The sequence below is a fragment of the Pristis pectinata genome, chromosome 2, assembly GCF_009764475.1.
Source record: "Pristis pectinata isolate sPriPec2 chromosome 2, sPriPec2.1.pri, whole genome shotgun sequence".
Lineage (NCBI taxonomy): Eukaryota > Metazoa > Chordata > Chondrichthyes > Rhinopristiformes > Pristidae > Pristis > Pristis pectinata.
Window position 1 is genome coordinate 6,814,128 of NC_067406.1, and position 19,364 is coordinate 6,833,491.

Consider the following 19,364-nt stretch of genomic DNA (forward strand, 5'->3'; position numbering starts at 1 on the left):
CAGCTCACACCATATACACACCATACAGAGAAAAACCAGCCCCTCAGGTCCCCTATAAATCTTTCCCCTTTCACCTTCAACCTGTGCCCTTGGTGGACTCCCCTACCCTGGGAAAAAGACTGTGTCCATTCACCTTATCTCTGCCCCTCATGATTTTATAAACCTCCATAAGGTCACCCCTCAGCCTCCTACGCTCAAGGGGAAAAAAGTCGCAGCCTGTGCAGTCTCTCCTCAAAACCCAAATCCACCAAACCCAGCAACACGTTATAGGAAAGACGTGGTTAAACTGGAAAGAGTGCAGAAAAGATCGACAAGGATGTTGCCAGGACTCGAGGGCCTGAGTTATAGGGAGAGGTTGGACGGGCTGGGTCTTTATTGCTTGGAATGTAGGAGAGTGAGGGGAGACCTTATAGAAGTGTTTAAAATTATGAGAGGCATTAATAAGATGGACGGTAACAGTCTTTTCCCCAGGGTAGGGGAGTCCAAAACTAGGGGGCATAGGTTTAGGGTGAGCGGGGAAAGATTTAAAAAGGACCTGAGGAGCAACTTTTTCATGCAGAGGGTAGTGAGTATATAGAACGAGCTGCCAGAGGAAGTGGTTGAGGCAGGTACAATAGTATCATTAAAACACTTGGGTAGGTACAAGAAGGGGTGGGGATATGGACCGAACGTAGAAAATTGGGACTAGCTGGGTGGGCACCGTGGTCGGCATGGACTGGTTGGGCCAAAGGGCCTGTATCTGGGCTTTATTGCTCTATGACTCTATAACATCCTTGTGAATCTCTTTTGCACCCTCTCTAGCTTAATCACATCCTTCCTATAGCATGGCAACCAGAACTGCACACAATATTCCAGGTGTGGTCTCAACAACCTATTTTACAGCTGTAACACGACAACCCAACATTGTACATGGTGCCTAATGATTTATCCAACTGACGACTTGCTTACTCCAGGCTGTCCCATCCAAGAAAAATCATAAGGAATAAACTCATTTAAAAAAATAATGAGAGGAATGAGAAAACAGAGAGAATGGAAAGATTACTCAAATATTTGCAATGATCAAATAGAAAGAAATCTGAATTATTGGTGCTGATTTATAATTGTCACCTGTACTGAGATACAGTGAAGGGGTTTTGTTTGAGTGCCATCCAGACAGATCATTCTATATACAAGTACATTGAGGTAGTAAGAAGCAGAGTGCAGAATGTAGTTCCAGTTACAGAGAAAGTGCAGTGCAGGTAGACAAATAAAGTGCAAAGGCCACAGCGAGGTAGACTGGGAGATCAAGAGTTCATCTTTTAGCATACGAGAAGTCCATTCAAGAGGCTGATAATGGGATAGAAACTTTCCTGGAGTCTGGTGGTACATGTCTTAAGCTTTTGTATCTTGTGCCCGATGGTGGGGCGGGGGGGGTGGGAGGGGAGAGAGAAGAGAGGATGTGTCCGTGGTGGGTGCGGCCTTGGATTACGTTGGCTGCTTTCCCGAGGCAGCGGCAAGTGTAGAGATCCTTGGGCAGGAGGCTGGTTTGCATGATGGACTGGGCTGTGTTCACAACTCTGCCATTTCTTGCAGTTATGGGCAGAGCACTGATGCATCCAGATAGAATGGTTTCTATGGTGTATCTGTAAAAATTGGGAAGTCATTGGGGACATGCTGAATTTCCTTAGCCTTCTAAGGAATTAGAGGCTTTGTTGTGCTTTCTTGGCCATGGTGTCTGCGTGGCTGGACCAGGACAAATTGTTGGTGATGTTTACACCTAGGAGCTTGAAGCTCTCATCCATCTTGACCTCAGTACCATTGATAAAGGCGTGTACTCCACCCTGCACCTGAAGTCAATGACAAGCTTCTTCATTTTACTGCCATTGAGGAAGAGGTTGTTGTCTTGACATCATACCACTAAGCTCTCTATCTCCTTCCAGTACTCCATCTCATCGTTGTTTGAGATCCAGTAAAATAGAACATACCAGATGTCACTTGCCTACAAATTAGACTGCACCTTTTTTTGCTGTGCTAAATACTGTTGCATTTGGCACCAGCACGAAATCGAGTCCCACAAAATGTTTGCAAAGTTGGTTAAAAACAAGCATGCAAAGGCATTAACATGGTTTCCTATTAAAAGATGTGTTAAGTCATGACCTGCATGAGTCACAATGGGAGCTGCATCATTTTATTGCAGCTACTACTGCGTTGTTGTGCTGTAGACAGGGAATATGTCACCATTTAAAGGCACAAGTATTCAGACTCCAGTAACACGCAGGCTGCCACAGGGAGGAGAGAGGCTGAAAGGGGAGTGGGGTTGGTGCTCTTCTCCACATTCTTTCCCAGAATCACATGCCACAGCTAGTGTCATAGTTATATTATCATAGGATGATTGCTGAGGCAACCATAACATTAGTTTCCCATTAGACACAATCTTCAAAAAGCACATGTTGTTTTGAGCAAAGACCCAACACTTTGGAATGTGTATGAACAGTCGCCAGTGAGGTTTGAAGCTGCCCCCTAAAGTGTTCCAACGTCAGCAGAGTTACCCTTTAAACTGCACCTAAATAAAGAAAGCAATGTGTTGTGCTCCTTGGTCATTTTTGTGATTATTCAGTGAGAGCTGTTTGCAGGACCTGTTACGTCAAAAATGTGTTCATAGAACATAGAAAAACTACAGCACAATTCAGGCCCTTCAGCTCTTAAATGACCCTATCGTATCCGCCTCCACCACCATTGCTGGCAGCCCATTCCACCCACTCACCACTCTCTGAGTAAAAAACTTACCCCTGACATCTCCTCTTTACCTACTCCCCAGCACCTTAAACCTGTGTCCTCTTGTGGCCACCATTTCAGCCCTGGGGAAAAGCCTCTGACTATCTACCCTATCACTACCTCTCATCATCTTATATACCTCTATCAGGTCCCCCCTCATCCTCTGTGGCTCCAAGGAGAAAAGGCCGAGTTCCCTCAACCTGTTTTTATAAGGCATGCTCCGCATTCCAGGCAGCATCCTTGTAAATCTCCTCTGCACCCTCTATTGCTTCCACATCCTTCCTGTAGTGAGGCGACCAGAACTGAGCACAGTACTCCAAGTGGGGTCTGACCAGGGACCTATATAGCTGCAACAATACCTCTTGGCTCCTAAATTCAATTCCCCGATTGATGAAGAACAATACACCATATGCCCTCTTAACCACAGAGTCAACCTGCACAGCCGCTTTGAGCGTCCTATGGACTCGGACCCCAAGATCCCTCTGATCCTCCATGCTGCCAAGAGTCCTACCATTAAGATTATATTCTGCCATCATATTTGACCTATCAAAATGAACCACTTCACACTTATCTGAGTTGAACTGCATCTGCCACTTCTCAGCCCAACTTTGCATCCTATCTATGTCCCGCTGTAACCTCTGACAGCCCTCTATACTATCCACAACACCTCCAACCTTTGTGTCATCCGCAAACTTACTAACCCATCCCTCCACTTCCTCATCCAGGTCATTTATAAAAATCACGAAGAGTAAGGGTCCCAGAACAGATCCCTGAGGTACACCACTGGTCACCGACCTCCACGCAGAATACGACCCCTCTACAACCACTCTTTGCCTTCTGTGGGCCAGCCAGTTCTGGATCCACACTGCAATGTCACCTTGGATCCCATGCCTCCTTACTTCCTCAATAAGCCTTGTATGGGGTACCTTATCAAATGCCTTGCTGAAATCCATATACACTACATCTACTACTCTCCCTTCATCGATGTGTTTAGTCCCATCCTCAAAAAATTCAATCAGGCTCGTAAGGCAGGACCTGCCCTTGACAAAGCCATGCTGACTATTCTTAATCATATTATACCTCTCCAAATGTTCATAAATCCTGCCTCTCAGGATCTTCTCCCAAATTTGTAATTTACTGCATGTGTTATGCTGGCCAAACGTTGGATATGCTAAAGTGGATCTCAACCTGAATTACCATGCCCAATCTCGCAAAAATGACTGTTAACATAATTTGCTCCAATTTTGGATTGCAAGACCTTGAAAAAAAAGCACCGCTCAGAGGAATTTCTAAGCAACTATTTTTCACTCAAGGCTCTTTTATTTGGGCACTGATTTCCAAAGACCAGAGACCCGACTGTCGTCAGAGAGTCAACTGCACAACCTAGTGGCTGTATGATGCAGGACACCACACTGATCTTCACTAAATCCAGGTAGGTATTCCTTATCAATGATATCCTTAATGTTGGATCATAGTTTATTTTATTCATTCAGATTAGTTTATTGTCATATACACCGGGGTTCAGTGAAATTCCTTCCTTGCATGTAGCTCACAGAGTAATTGGTATACATAATAATATACATTATAATAAAAACAGCAGTATGGTGCAAAGATTGTAGTGCAAAGTGAAATAGTGCAAAAACAAATGCTACAGTGACAACAGGAGAACAAATGAGATGGGTAGACTTCAGAGTATGAGAATGTGGCAGCACCACTGGGAAGGGAATGTGAAAGGCAGAAGGGATGTTCCTGGATTGGGGAGCACACCTTATGAAAACAGGCTGAATGAACTCGGCCTTTTCTCCTTGGAGCGACGGAGGATGAGAGGTGACCTGATAGAGGTGTATAAGATGATGAGAGGCATTGATCGGGTGGATAGTCAGAGGCTTTTCCCAGGGCTGAAATGGTTGCCACAAGAGGACATAGGTTTAAGGTGCTGGGGAGTAGGGACAGAGGAGATGTCAGGAGTACGTTTTTTACTCAGAGAGTGGTGAGTGTGTGGAATGGGCTGCCGGCAATGGTGGTGGAGGCGGATACGAGAGGGTCTTTTAAGAGGCTTTTGGATAGGTACATGGAGCTTAGAAAAATAGAGGGCTATGGGTTAGCCTAGTAATTTCTAAGGTAGGGACATGTTCGGCACAACTTTGTGGGCCGAAGGGCCTGTATTGTGCTGTAGGTTTTCTATGTTTCTATGAAAGAGGTGATTGGTTCGGGAATCTGATAGTGGGGAAGATGGGATGTGGACGTGGTTGACAATACCAGTATTTACTGTCCATCCCTAATTACCCCTGAAGCAAGGAGACAGTTAAGAGTCAGCCACATAGCAGGGTCTGAGGTGATCTGCACTGTACCACAAAAGGTGCCATTTGGTGCATGTCTGTCACCAGCACACACTGGACATGCTAAAGTGGATGTCGACCAGAACTACCTTGCCCAATTTTACAGAAGTTTCACTCTAACACAATTTACTTCATGAAGTCAGTTTTAGATTGCGTAGCATTGAAAACAAAACCTCCATATGATGTCAAAAGATGGCAGATTTCCCTCCCTGAACAACAAGAGTGAACCAGGTGATATTTTGTTTCAATCCTGTAGTTTATAGAACACAAACAGTACATCACAGGAGCAGACTCTTCGGCCCACAATGTCTGTGCTGGCCATGACGCCAAATTAAACTAATCCCTTCTGCCTGCACATGACCCATTTCCTTCCATTTTCTGTATACATGACTTCGATTGTGTCTTTTTTTCCCCCACTGTCTTGCTTTTACACTGTATGGTATAATAGTATGTATAACTTGTATTCTGCATTGTTGTCTGTACCTATGTGCCTGTGATGTTGCTGCAAGCGTTTCATTTACCTGTACCTCACCGTTCTTGTGCACATGACAATAAACTCAATGTCGCCATTCACATGCCTGTCTTAAAGCCTCTTGAACACCTCTATCGTACCTGCCTCCACCACCACCCCTGGCCAGCACATTTCAGGCACCCACCGCGCTCTGTGTAAAAACAAAAATTCCCTGCACGTCCCCCTTTAAACTTTCCCCCTCTCACCCTAAAGCTATGCCCTCGAGTATTCAACATTTCTGACCTGGGAAAAATATTTTGGCTGTCTGTCTTACCCATGCCTCTCATAATTCTATCAGGTCTCCCCTCAGCCTCCAACACTCCAGAGTGAACAATCCAAGTTTGTCCAACCTCTCCTTATAGCTCATATATCCTGGTGAACCTCTTCTGCACCCTCTCCAAAGCCTCCACATCCTTCCTGCAATGGAGTGACCAGAACTGCGCTCAATACTCCAACTACAGCCTAAAGTTTTATACAGCTGGAACATGACTTTTCATGGCTTCATGATTAATATTACTGAGACAAATTGTTAACTCCAGTTTTATTTAATTACTTGAATTTAAATTCCCCAACTAGACTGATTAGATTCGAACCCGTATCTCTTTCTTAACAGTTCGTCTCTGGCTGCTGGTCCAGTAACAACCACGCCATGTAACTTCACCTACTGGACCCCGTCTGACCACTCCCTCTCTCCTCTTTATATCAGCTATCTTCCCTCTCCACTCAGGCCTGATCTGAAACATCAACAATTCCTCCCCCCCACTCCCCCCACAGATGTTGCTCGACCCGCTGAGTTCCTCCAGCAGTTTGCTTTTTGCTCTGCGTAAATTCTTTTCTCTCGCCCCCTCCCCCCACTCCCCACCCTCCCCACTGAAAAGGTTGGCTCAGATGCTGACTTTCAGTCGAATCAGACCAAGATAGCTACTCTGTTACATACAAGAAACTGATTCAGAATGAGGTCACCTGCAAATGTTCTAGCACCCCCAGGTCTTCACGAACACGTCACCAACAAATGACAACTCTTGTGCTTAAATATGCCGATTCAGCCTTTTCTCTGAGCATACTTGCCTTGGAAACAACTTGCACGTTTACAACATCTTTACCATGGACAAAGAGGTATAATTTAAAAAAAACTTTCAAATTAAGGGCAGTGAGGGAAGGATCCTAAGAAAATCTATATCTCACCATTTGATTTTTACACTTAGAATCATAGAGACATACAGAACGGAAACAGGCCCTTCGGCCCAACTCGTCCATGCTGACCATGGGTCCAAATTGCCTGCATTTGGCCCATATCGCTCTAAGCCCCTCCTATCCATGTACTTATCCAAATGTATTTCGAATGTTGTTATTTAACCTGCCTCAACCACTTCCTCTGGCAGCTCGTTCCATACACTCACCACCCTCTGTGTGAAGAAGTTGCCCCTCAGGTCCCTTTTAAATCTTTCCTCCCTCACCTTAAATAGTGCAGCTGTTAGCTTAACGTTTTACAGCACCAGCGACCCAGATTCAAATCCAGCCACCGTCTGTGAGGAGTTTGTACATTCTCCCTGTGTCTGCGTGGGTTTCCTCCGGGTGCTCCAGTTTCCTCCCACATTCCAAAGACGTACGGGTTAAGAAGTTGTTGGCATGCTACATTGGCGCCAGAAACATGGCGACACTTGCGGGCTGCCCCCAGAGCACTACACAACAAGATGCATTTCACTGTGTGTTTCGATGTCCATGTGACTGATAAAGATATCTTATCTTACCTCCTAGTTCTTAGTTCCCCTTCCCTGAGGAAAAAGACTGCGTTCACCTGACCTCTGCCCCTCATGCTCATACCTAGCACACCATTCACGCAGCTGCACATACTGGAATTATACAGTGCAGTCATTTTGTTCCTCACACTGTATGAAGTCACTGAAAGAGCAATCTAATTATTCCCAGTACAAACCTTCACCCTTTCTCAATAGCTCTGACAATGTCTTTCTTTTTGAGTATATCCCTCTCTCACAAATGAATCTGGCTCTCCCATGTTTTCAGCCAGTGTGCTCCCTTTCATAACAGCTTGCTCCATTATAAAATACTTATTACAACACAGAAAAGGGCCATTCAGCACATCAGTTGAATGTGGTTTCCCAGCAGAGCAACCCAATTAGTCCCATTCCTCCCTTCCTCTTCTTTCCTTGTAGACCTGCAACTTGCTCTCTCTCACATGCCGAATGTCTAAGAGTATTAAGTCTTTCTGCAGCAATGTTTGGTAATTAATGCTCACTTCATTACAAGACAATGAATGGGACTTCCCACGTGCCAAGTTAAAAGCTGACCTACACATTAAAGAAAAGGAACAGCTTATTTAGACTGTGAAGTAGTGCCACAGTTACTTGCAGGGGTGCAAATGCCAATTCATGTATTGCATTAAAGTTTTGTACCAGATCCTGATCCAACTGCTGTTCTATTTCTCCCAAGTCACTAATTTTAACTGGACAAACAACGGGTATAATTCCAATCGACCTCAATAAAGGACGTGCCGTTATAATGGTGCATTTGCTTGACATCAAGATGTTCCAGAAATTCCAATGTTACGAACGACCAGTTTTGGTGGCATTTGTCAAGGTAGGTATGTTAGCCAGGGCACCAGGGAACTCCCATTTTTTTTTCCTGAACTAGACATTCATTCTCCGAGCATTTGGATCTTTAGTGTGACAAGTATTGGTATTGGTTTATTATTGTCACTTGTACCGAGGTACAGTGAAAAATTTGTCTTGCATACCGTTCGTACAGATCAATTCATTACACAGTGCAGGTACATTGAGTTAGTACACAGTGCATTGAGATAGTACTGGTAAAAACAATAACAAAGTATAAAAGAACATTATTAGTAATAGTAAGTGACATAGAATTTAAATTTAAAAGTGTAGAACGATTATAGTAAAGGTAATGAGTAGATCTGTCATCTTTCGTAACTGTACTGTACTGGAAGATCAGATGAGGTTGTGTGTTTTAAAGCCAACAATTTGCTTGGAACTGGGTGGTCAGCTATGGGACATTTATTGGCCAAAGGGGTAAGTACAGAAGCAGAATCAAAGCAACTGGTTCTGCTCTTGATCAACATCCAATGGTCTCACTGCAAACATCCATTCATGTGCCTGTGTACAGACACGAGTCTGCACAGCAGAGCACAAGACTTTGATAAAGTAATCTCTGCCATTGCCTATGTGGAGGTCACTTTCAAACACACAGTATGCTGAATGCCAGGCCTCGTATCAGTGCCACCACTATGACAGCCGATTTTCATCTCTATACCACTGCCTGATTTTGCCTCTCATCTGCTGCTGAAATCACAATGAGAAACAGACACATGAGGAGTTTAGATTGCATCGACTGCACGAACCTTTTCTCCATATCTAAGTAGATAACACTGGAGGACACGGCTGTAGCTTAAGAGGTAAATGATTTATAGGGGATCTGAGAGGGACCTTCTTCACCCAGAGAGTGGTAAGTACCTGATGTTCAGTGTCTGAGAGGGTGGTTGACGCTGGGTCACTGACAGCATCCAAGAAGTGTCTGGATGAGCACCCGAATCACTGAGGCACAGGGGGATATGGACCAAGTGCTGGGCGATGGGATTAATACAGAAGGAGTCCAACTGCTCGGTGTGGAGGAGTTGGGCCGAATGGCCTGTTTTCATGCTGTACAATTCTCTGATTCTCTGAAATCCTCGTCCATGCCTTTGTTACCTGTAAGCTTTGGGTCCAACAAATTTCTGACTGGATTTCTTCCTTTGACTCTCCATGAAGTATCTAAAACTCTGCTGCCTATGTCTTAACTTGCACCAAATCCTATTCCCACATCACCTCTGAGCTAGCAGCCCGACACTGGCTCTCAGTTAAGTCGCGCCTCCATTTTGAAATTCCATTCCCATTCCTTCCATGGTCGCACATCTCCAGATGTCTGTCATCCATTCCAGGCCTACAGCCCTCCAAGATATCTACACACCTCAGCTCCAGGTTCAATCACTTCACTGTTGGCAACCACCTCTTCAATGCTTTTAAATTCCCTCTATACTTCTCTGTTTGACCAAGTTTTTCTAGACTCAGTATTTCTGTTTGATGACACCTCTCGGGAGCATGGAATATTTTTAGAAGTTTTAGAACAGTACAGCACAATACAGGCCCTTTGGCCCACAATGTGTTGACCTTTAAACCTCGTCTAAGACTATCCAACCCCTTCCTCCCACATATCCCTCTGTTTAAAATTCCTCCATATGCTTATCTAGCAATCTCTTGAATTTGACCAATGTACTTGCCTCCACCACCACCCCAGGCAGCACATTCCATGCCCCAACCACTCTCTGGGTATAAAACCTTCCTCTGATATCTCCCTTGAACTTCCCACCCATTACTTTAAAGCCATGCCCTCTTGTATTGAGCATTGGTGCCCTAGGAAAGAGGCGCTGGCTATCCACTCTATCTATTCCTCTGAATATTTTGTACACCTCTATCATGTCTCCTCTGATCTTCCTTCTCATATTCTCTAAACCAGGCAGCATCCTGATAAATCTCCTCTGCACCCTTTCCAACACTTCCACATCCTTCCTATAATTTTTCGTATGTTAGAGGTACTGTATTAACGATTGTTGCAGTAAGATTACGTTCCTTTGCTTGGGTCATTAATGGGGAGGGGGAAATATGTAGTGAGTGGAGGCTTTGCACCTTCCCTGATGAAGAACAGTGATCTCTGACATACGTATTCTCCAACAGGGGATAATTTAAGAACAGCAATTATTTATCAAGTGACTATTTGCACAACCTTTCATATTCCTACTAATAGAGTGAAAGTAAATACTTCAATTGCCAAGAGTGACTGAAATTAGAAATAACATGTTAACTAGATCTAAATGAGAATCTACAATAAACGTCCATATAATTCATAATAGATGTACTGTTTATGTATCAAAAATCTTTTGAGAGAATACAAAACAATGCATGTTAAAAATAATTTACACTGGAATAAACAGGAAAAGCAATCAGACCCAAGAAACCTCCAGCATCATCACTGCCTCATGTATCATTTTGTAGAAACCAATCTAAATCCCATCTCTGTCCCTGCTGTTGGTATAAAGTTGTAAAATTCCCCTTTTATGACTTCCCACCTTCCTTTCTTTAAAAACTCACAGCTCGTGGTGCCTGAGCTCTTCAGCAACTACGAACACAACGTCTGAACCAACTTTATTAAATTCCCTTCATAACCTGGAGAACTCCAACCTCTCTCTTCTTCACAGAGCTAATCAAATAATGGTATTGAATTCAAACTTGTTTAGGAACCTTGCTTTGGACCAACTTGTAAAGGTTGTGTCCTCCTGTGTTCTGCCTCATACCAACACCCGGCTGCATCATCATGTGGGACTTAAAAGCTTTTATCGTCTCCTTTGATCATTTACGTCATCGTAGAGATCCAAGATATTGTCCACACTAATTACAAGGACTTGGCAAGCTATTCAAAGACTTATCTTAACTCACATTGACTGGTTTTTTTGGAACAGTCTTTGGAATCTCATCCTCTTCATCCTCATCATCATCCTCTTCCTCCTCTTCATCATCCTCCTCATCGTCCTCCTCGCTGAAATGCAACACGGCAAATTCAGGGGAAAAAAAAATCAGTAAGGAACACTGCTAGTAATTTCCAGTTCCAATCGAGCACAAAAAATACTTTGTGACTCACAGTTTGACAGCATCTGCAGAGACAGACAGTGTGCCAAGCAGATGATTTTTCCTTGTCCAGAAACATGAATTGTTTCTCCTTCCATGGATGCTCTTTGAATTTTATGCCTTCAAGTTCGGATTTCTAGAACCCTTCATGTTTAGCTTTTCCCTGATTAAGACTTCATTTTACTGAGATATGAGATTATAGAATATTTTAATTACTTCCCTTCATTCTCCTGCCTTGCCTCCTCAAAGCTGCAACACTTCTCTGTAGCTGCTACCCTATATTCTGAATTGTTTTCTTTTTAAACTACCTCCATGTACTTATGTGTGGAATGACCTGCCTGGATGGCACGCAAACAAAAGCTTTTCACTATCTCAATACAAGTGAAAAGAATAAACCAATAATGACAATAGCTGTAAGGACATGTGTCACAAACCAGCAACAAAAGAAACACACTGAGCATGATTCAGTGTTAAAAACTATTTTATTAATCACTACTTATGATAATACGTAAAATAAAAGTAAAAATGTTAGTATGTTAGAATTCAAAAATGTTAAACCTCGAACGTTAACCCCAAAACTAAACTCTTCGTGTGTGTGTGTGACAAAGTCCAAAACTCCCAGTTCCGGAATGGTTCTTAAAGTTCAGTTCCGCAAGCCATAAGGTGAAACATGAGCAAGGGCTTCTTCAACAACCACCGTTGTCTGAAGATAAGATGTAGATGTAGAAAAACATAGAGAGAGTACATACGAAATCCAAATGTTCCACGATGGAACCCAAACGACACTTCAGTGTTTACTCGGTAGTGACTTCCTCACCCCGAAAAGCATCCGAACCGTGGTCGTCCACATACAAATACCTGTTTCCTTCTACAGGTCAGCAACAAAGTGAACTCCACCGGATTACTTCCAACTTCCATACATGGATTTCTATGGCAAACACAGTTATTGTTTCTCATCCATCGATAGAGAAAACAAGCAGGCTGGTGTCTCTCTCCCTTCTCTCTCTCTCTTTCTTCTTCTTCTTACTTCTTCAACAACGTCATTACGTCCTTTATCTTCTATTGACGTAAGCACGCCCCACACACACACATACACACACACTCTCTATCTTAAAGGGACTTTCACTGAGTCCGTAACACATGTTAATCATGTCATATCTATTGTCCGGTAGCACTAATCGCTACTGTGATGAATTGCTTCAAGATGTTGATTATGGCTAATGTTATGTACCAGCGATAATAGAAACACCACGAGCCATGTATAAGTGTTAGAAACTATTTTATTAATAACTACTTGTAATAATAAGAAAAGTAAAAATGTTAGATATTTAACATTGACCTGCAAATATAAACTCTAAGTGTGTGTGTGGCAAATTCCCAAACCCCGTCTAGGAATGGTTCTCAAAGTTCAGTTCAGCAAGTCACAAGGTAGAACGAGAGCGAAGGGTTTTGCAAAACCACCGCTGACTGAAGAGAAAATGTAGAGGGAATGTAGAGAGAATTAACGAAATCCACATGTTCCACGATGGAACCCAGACGACACCTCAATCACCGAAGATCTCCACTGCTTTGTTCCGAAGTATCTGCCACACCGAAGGCATTCGATAACGTGGCCGCCCACAGAAATACCTGCTTTCCACTAGAGGTTAACATCACAGTGGACTCCATTTGATTGCTCCAGAAATCCATAAATGGATTATATGGTGCCAGGCCCAGCTATTGTCCTTCATCCAGAGATACAGTCTCTCTCTCTCTCTCTCTCTCTCTCTCTCTCCGTGCAAACAGCCAGTCCGTTCCAGTTATAGTCTTGCCGTCTTGTAGATAACACCACACACACACCACTACTCTACTGTCCAGGTGCCTTAAAGGGACATTCACCAAGTAGCAACCTGGCTCATAACACTAGAATTAACTCCCACCTGAGGAAGGACATGGACCCACTGCAGATCACCTACCACCACAACGAGTCTACAGCAGACACAATTTCACTGGCTTTCCACTCAGCTTTGGAGCACTGAGACAACAGCAATACATACATCAGGTTTCTGTTTATTGATTATAGCTTGGTGTTCAACACCATCATCCCCTCGGTACTAATCAACGAGCTTCAAGCCTGGGCCTCCGTACCTCCTTCTGCAAGTGGATCCTCGACTTGCTTATCAGGAGACCACAGTGGGTAGTAACATCTCCTCCTCACTGACAATCAACACAGACACACCTCAAGGATGTGTGCTTAACCCACTGCTCTACTCTCTCTACATTCATGACTGTGTGGCTAGGCACAGCTCAAACATCATCCATAAATTCACTGATGACACCACTGTTGTCGGTAGAATCTCAGATGGTGATGAGGCATACAGGAGTGAGATAGTTCGGCAGTTCGAATGGTGTCACACCAACAATCTCACACTTAACCTCGCAAGACTTGATTGTGGACTTCAGGAAAGGGAAGTCGGGAGAACACACACCAGTCCTCATTGAGGGGTCAGCGGTGGAAAGGGTGAGCAGCTTCAAGTTCCTGGGCGTCAACATCTCATAGTATCTATCCTGGGCCCAAAACATTGATGCAAATCATGAAGAAGGCATGCCAGTGGCTCTAATTCATTAGGAGTTTGAGGAGAATTGGTATGTCACCAAAGATTCTTGCAGATTTCTACAGATGTATGGTGGAGAGCATTCTGACTGGTTGCATCATCGCCTGGTACGGAGGTTCCAATGCACAGGATTGCAAGAGGCTGCAGAGGGTTGTAGAGTCAGCCAGCTCCATCACGGGCACAACCCTTCCCCGGCATCGAAGACATCTTCAAGAAACAGTGCCTCAAGATGGCGGCATCTATCATTAAGGACCCTCGCCATCTGGAACATTCCCTCTTCTCATTACTACCATCAGAAAGGAACTATAGGAGCCTGAAGATCCACACTCAATGATTCAGGAACAGCTTCTTCCCCTCCACCATCAGATCTCTGAACAATCTATGAACACTACCTCATTATTCCTTTTTTTGCACTATTTACTTTTGTAATTTATAGATTTTTATGTCTTTGCACTGTACTGCAGCCACAAAACAACACATTTCACGTCATATGTCAGTGATAATAAATCTGATTCTGATGATCACATCTTCCCTCACTCCATCCTGTCCCAGCTCTTCAGAACTGCAGAAGTCATCTTACAATAGCTGAAATAAATGTGATCTAATCAATATTTCCTGATTTATCTGGTGTCTTATACTGTGGTGGTGCCCTTCATCCAGGTAACTCAATACCTATCAATATTTTTTTAATAACTACCATGAGGGGCATTACCAAATGCCTTACATGCATACAGTAAATAGCAGGGTCCCTAGGAGCCTGATGTATGGAGAGATCTTGGGGTCCAAGTCCATAACTCCCTGAAAGTGGCAACACAAGTAGATAGTGTGGTAAAGAAGGCATATATCATGCTTGCCTTCATCAGTCAGGGCAGTGAGTGTAAGAGTCAGGAAGTCATGTTGCAGCTGTATGAAACTTTGGTTAGCCTGCACTTGCGGTATTTTGTGCAGTTCTGGTTGCACACTACAGGAAAGATGTGGAGGTTCACCTGGATTAGAGGGTATTAGCTACAAGGACAAATTCGGGTTGTTTTCTCTGGTGCGACATAGGCAGAGGGAAGACCTGATAGAGGTTTATAAAATTACGTTGCAGCTTTATAAAACTCTAGTTAGATCGCATCTGGAGTATTACATTCATTTCTGGTTGCCCCATTATAGGAAGGATGTGGAGGCTTTGGAGAGGGTGCAGAAGAGGTTTACCAGGATGCTGCCTCGATTAGAGGGCCTGCACTGTAAGGAGAGTTTGGACAAACTTGGGTTGTTTTCTCTGGAGTGGCAGAGGCTGAGGGGAGACCTGATAGAGGTTTATAAAATTATGAGAGGCATAGATAGAGTAGACAGCAAGTACCATTTCCCCACAGTTGAAATATCTACCCATTTAAGGTGAGCACGGGCAAGTTTAAAGGAGATGTGCGGGGTAAGTTTTTTTTTTACACAGAGAGTGGTGGGTGCCTGGAATGTGCTGTCAGGGGTGGCAGTGGAGGCAGATACGGCATTTAAGATCCCCAAATATAGGGACACCAATATACAGGGAATAGAGGGATATGGACATTGTGTAGCAGACGGCATTAGTTTAGTTAGGCATTTAATTACTAGTTTAATTAGTTCGGCACAGCACTGTGGGCTGAAGAGTCTTTTTCTGTGCTGTGCTGTTCTATGCTCTATGAGACATAGGTAGGGTAACTAGTCAAGAGTCTCTTTCCCAGAGCAGAAATGTCAAATACTAGAAGGCATAGCTCGAAGGTGAGGGGGGATAGTTTAAAGGAAATGTGCAGGATAAGCTTTTTTTTTATATACAGATTTGTAGGTGTCTGGAACACACTGCCAGAGGTTGTGGTGGAAGCAGACATGATGGTGGCACTTAAGAGGCATTTAGACAGGCACATGAACATGCAGGGAATGAAGGGATATAGACCGTATGCGAGAAGATGGGACTAGCTTAATTTGGCATCATGGTCAGCAGAGATATCGTGGGCTGATGGACCTGTTTCTGTACAGTTCTACGTTAACTATTACCAATGATTAATCACCATCACTGAAATGTATTTGTATTTAAATCAAAAGCCACATTCCACAGGTAAGCTGCACCATCTCCTTTAAAATTAAGCATGCCCCTAATTTTAATTAATCTTGTTTCTAATTAATTTACATTACTTACATTTTTAAATATTTTGATTTTTTGAATAATGATTCTTAAAATCCTCTTGAATTGTCTTTAAGTGTCTCTGATCATCAGAGATGTTTAAAAGTGGTAAGCCTTTGACAACAGCAAGCTGTCAAAAGGTCATGAAGGCTGTCCTTGGGGTGGTCCTTGGGACCCGCTGCTTGGTCCTCGTGAACCACTCCACCTCGTGGGATGGATGTGACAGACATAGTCATATAATGTGAGTCAGGCTGCAGGAATAGTGGAGGTAGTAAGTGTAAGTGGCAGGGTGGACCATTTGCAATCCAGTCCATTGAAGGCCTGTGTTTTTATTGGTTCACCCTTAGTTATGTGATATCCTGGTTTGGTTTTGATTTCCTCAGGGGATAAAAGGGGAATTTCAGAGATTTTTTTTTCCTTATTAGCCTTGGGGTTTTCAGTCACTTATTTTGTTTTGCCTCTGAGATTACAGGACTGTGGGGTGTAAGGAAGTTATGACGCTTTAGCCATCATGAAAAGGGGGATGATGGGAGGACCAAAGTCTTTTCCTGTCCAGCAACTTTTGATGAAAATAAGGAACTGTTACTTCACAAAAGGAACCGTTTGTCCCATCAAGCTAATGCTAGCACCTTGCAGGAACAATCTGGTCAGTTCATTCCCCACTGAACTGCCATTTGCTCCCCCAAGTACCTATTCAGTTACCTTTTGAAACCAAAGACAGTACACTTGCAGCATAAAAATATTAGATTCCAACTCATTTCAGCTGTTGGGAGTTTGGAATTATGCAAATGGCACGATGCAAACCTCTCCACCAGCCTCAGCTCTTAGGTTGTTAGTTAGCAGGCAGTGGGAAAATTATCCCTCTTCTGTTCATTGATCTCCTTACTGGAGATTCAGTCTCACTGGACCCTGCCACTTTGATCTGGCCCACGCCTTCATTAGCCTGGTCCCGCTCCACTCGCCTTTGTTGGGATCTGTGCTTTATTCTTTATTCCATATTTTAATAGGGTGGGAGAGGGGTCCCAGGTATTGTAGTCGTGTATGTGAGGTGGGGGAGCGGGTTTATTGGGTTTGTGGGGGGGGGGGGGGGGGTTGTTGGGGAGGGTTTGTGGGGATGGTTCAGTGTTGTGGAATATTAGGGTTAGGGCTGGAGGTGGTGGTGAATTTTGGACAAGTGGGAATGTTTGTGGCGTGAAGGTGGAGAAGGTGCTCTGGGTTGGTGGGGCTGCCGCTTGGGGTTGGTGGGGTGTTTGTGCATGTCCATCAATACCAATGCAACACAGCTCTGCAAGATAATGAACTCTAGGAGAGTCCAAAAAGGTTTGGCAACCTCGAACTAGAAACCACTGTGCTAGAATCCAGAATTGGACTATTGATCCAGAAACACGAATTTCAATTCCATGATGCAGCTGGGGAATTTAAATTTAGTGAATTAAATAAATCCAGAGTGTAAAGCTCATACCCGCAATGGTGACCACGAATCTAGCAATTGTTACAAGAACAAATCATTTTCACTCATGTCTTTCGAGATGTCACCAGCCCCAACACTCGTTGATTCTCAACTGCCTTCTAAAATGGTCCAGGGATAATTGGGATGGACAATATGTGATATCCACAACCCACAGAAGAATAAACTATGACACAACTCATGCTTCTCGCACCCTTGAATTGCTATATTCTAAGTGAGTATTTGAGCCTGTGTTATCCTGAAAGAGGCATTCACAGTTCAGTTTGTCTGGTTAGGGAAGGAAGAACAACTCACTCCTCATCTTCATCATCATCCTCTTCATCATCTGCGTCATCGCCTTCATCGCTTTTAGCTTTCGTCGACTTTTCTAACTTTGCATTTTTCTGCAAACATAAAAGATGATTAATTCAGGGCTGGCAGCAACTTCAAGGTGGCAATATCTATTCAGTGGAGGATGTCCGTACCGATGGCAGGTTAGTTAGGGTTGGCAGCTTCAGGGCATTATCAGAATGTAAAATCAAATGTTCCTGAGATGTGGATGTCATTTGCAAGGCTTTGACAGATGGCAATGAGCCTTCCCCTTGAACCCCTCTTCTCTCCCCGAGAATCTTCTGCAGTGATATCTAGGAGCTATGATGATGGGTCAACACCGCCTGCTCTAATACTTGGAATACGCTGGTGAGGAAAGGTTGGACGGGTTAGGCTCGATTCTGCTTGAGTTTAGAAGAGTAAGAAGGAACTTGATTGAAACACAGGCTCCTGAGGGGTCTGGATGGATGTGAAGGGGATGCTTCCTCTTGTGGGAGAATCCAGTATTAGAGGTCACTGTTTAAAAATAAGTTTCATCCAAGACAGAGAGATGAAATTAATTTTTTTCTATTAAATGTCACTCCTCTCCCATGCTCTTGATTCCCCAAGCTCGGGAAAAAGATTGTGTGCTTTCACCCTAGTTATAGGGAAAGATTGAACAGGTTAGGACTTTACTCCTTGGAGCGCAGAAGAATGAGGGGAGATTTGATAGAGGTTTACAAAATTATGAGGGGTAAATGCGAGTAGGTTCTTTCCACCTAGATTAGGAGAGATAAGTATGAGAGGACATGGCTTTAGGGTGAAAGCGGAAAGGTTTAGGGGGAACATTAGGGGGAACTTCTTCACTCAGGGAGTGTGGAACGAGCTGCCATCTGACGTGGTAAATGTGGGCTCACTCTTAAGTTTTAAGAATAAATTGGATAGATACATGGACGGGAAAGGTCGGGAGGGTTATGGACTGGGTGCAGGTAAATAGGACTAGCAGAATAAAGTTTCGGCACAGACTAGAAGGGCTGAATGGCCTATTTTCTGTGCTGTAGTGTTCTATGGTTCTATCTCTGCCCCACAAGATTTTATAGACCTTTATAAGATCATCCCTCATTATCCTATCTCCCATAGATAATGTTGACTAATACACTTCCCAGTGAATCCAAAAAGTGAAAGGGAGCATGGTGAGTGCAGGTCCTGGTGAGTGTAAGGGAGCGCGCCTAATTCACTGAGCTCCTCCAGCAGTTTGTTTTTTGCTCCAGATTCCAGCATCTGCAGTCTCTTGTGTCTACTGATCTGCCCCATCTGTCCCAGGTCCCCATAGCCCTCTATTTCCAGATCTTTCAAACACTTATCTACTTCCCCTTTAAATACCCCCAATGATCTAGCTGTCACAACCCTCCAGGGTAGAATAGTCCAGCGATTCACCACCTTCTGTAAGACATCATAGGGATGCTCGTAAATTTAACCAAATTGGTACTCAGCAATTGTAAGAGGCCCAAAACAACCCAAAATTGCAGCTCTCTGCAAAAAAAAACTGGTTAATATCAAGTTGTTCTTGTACATCT

At 43.7% G+C, this 19,364-nt stretch overlaps 1 protein-coding gene across 1 annotated transcript in view; it reads right to left on the reverse strand.

Moving 5' to 3' along the window:
* The window catches only part of LOC127583084 (nucleophosmin-like), a 111,056-nt gene that overhangs the window by 67,137 nt on the left and 24,555 nt on the right, over window positions 1-19,364 (reverse strand). Inside the window, exons 6-7 of the mRNA XM_052038834.1 lie at window positions 17,794-17,882; window positions 11,109-11,208 (exon numbers count right to left, since the gene is read on the reverse strand). Coding sequence (XP_051894794.1) covers window positions 11,109-11,208; window positions 17,794-17,882 — 189 coding nt within the window. The remainder of the gene's footprint in view (window positions 1-11,108; window positions 11,209-17,793; window positions 17,883-19,364) is intronic.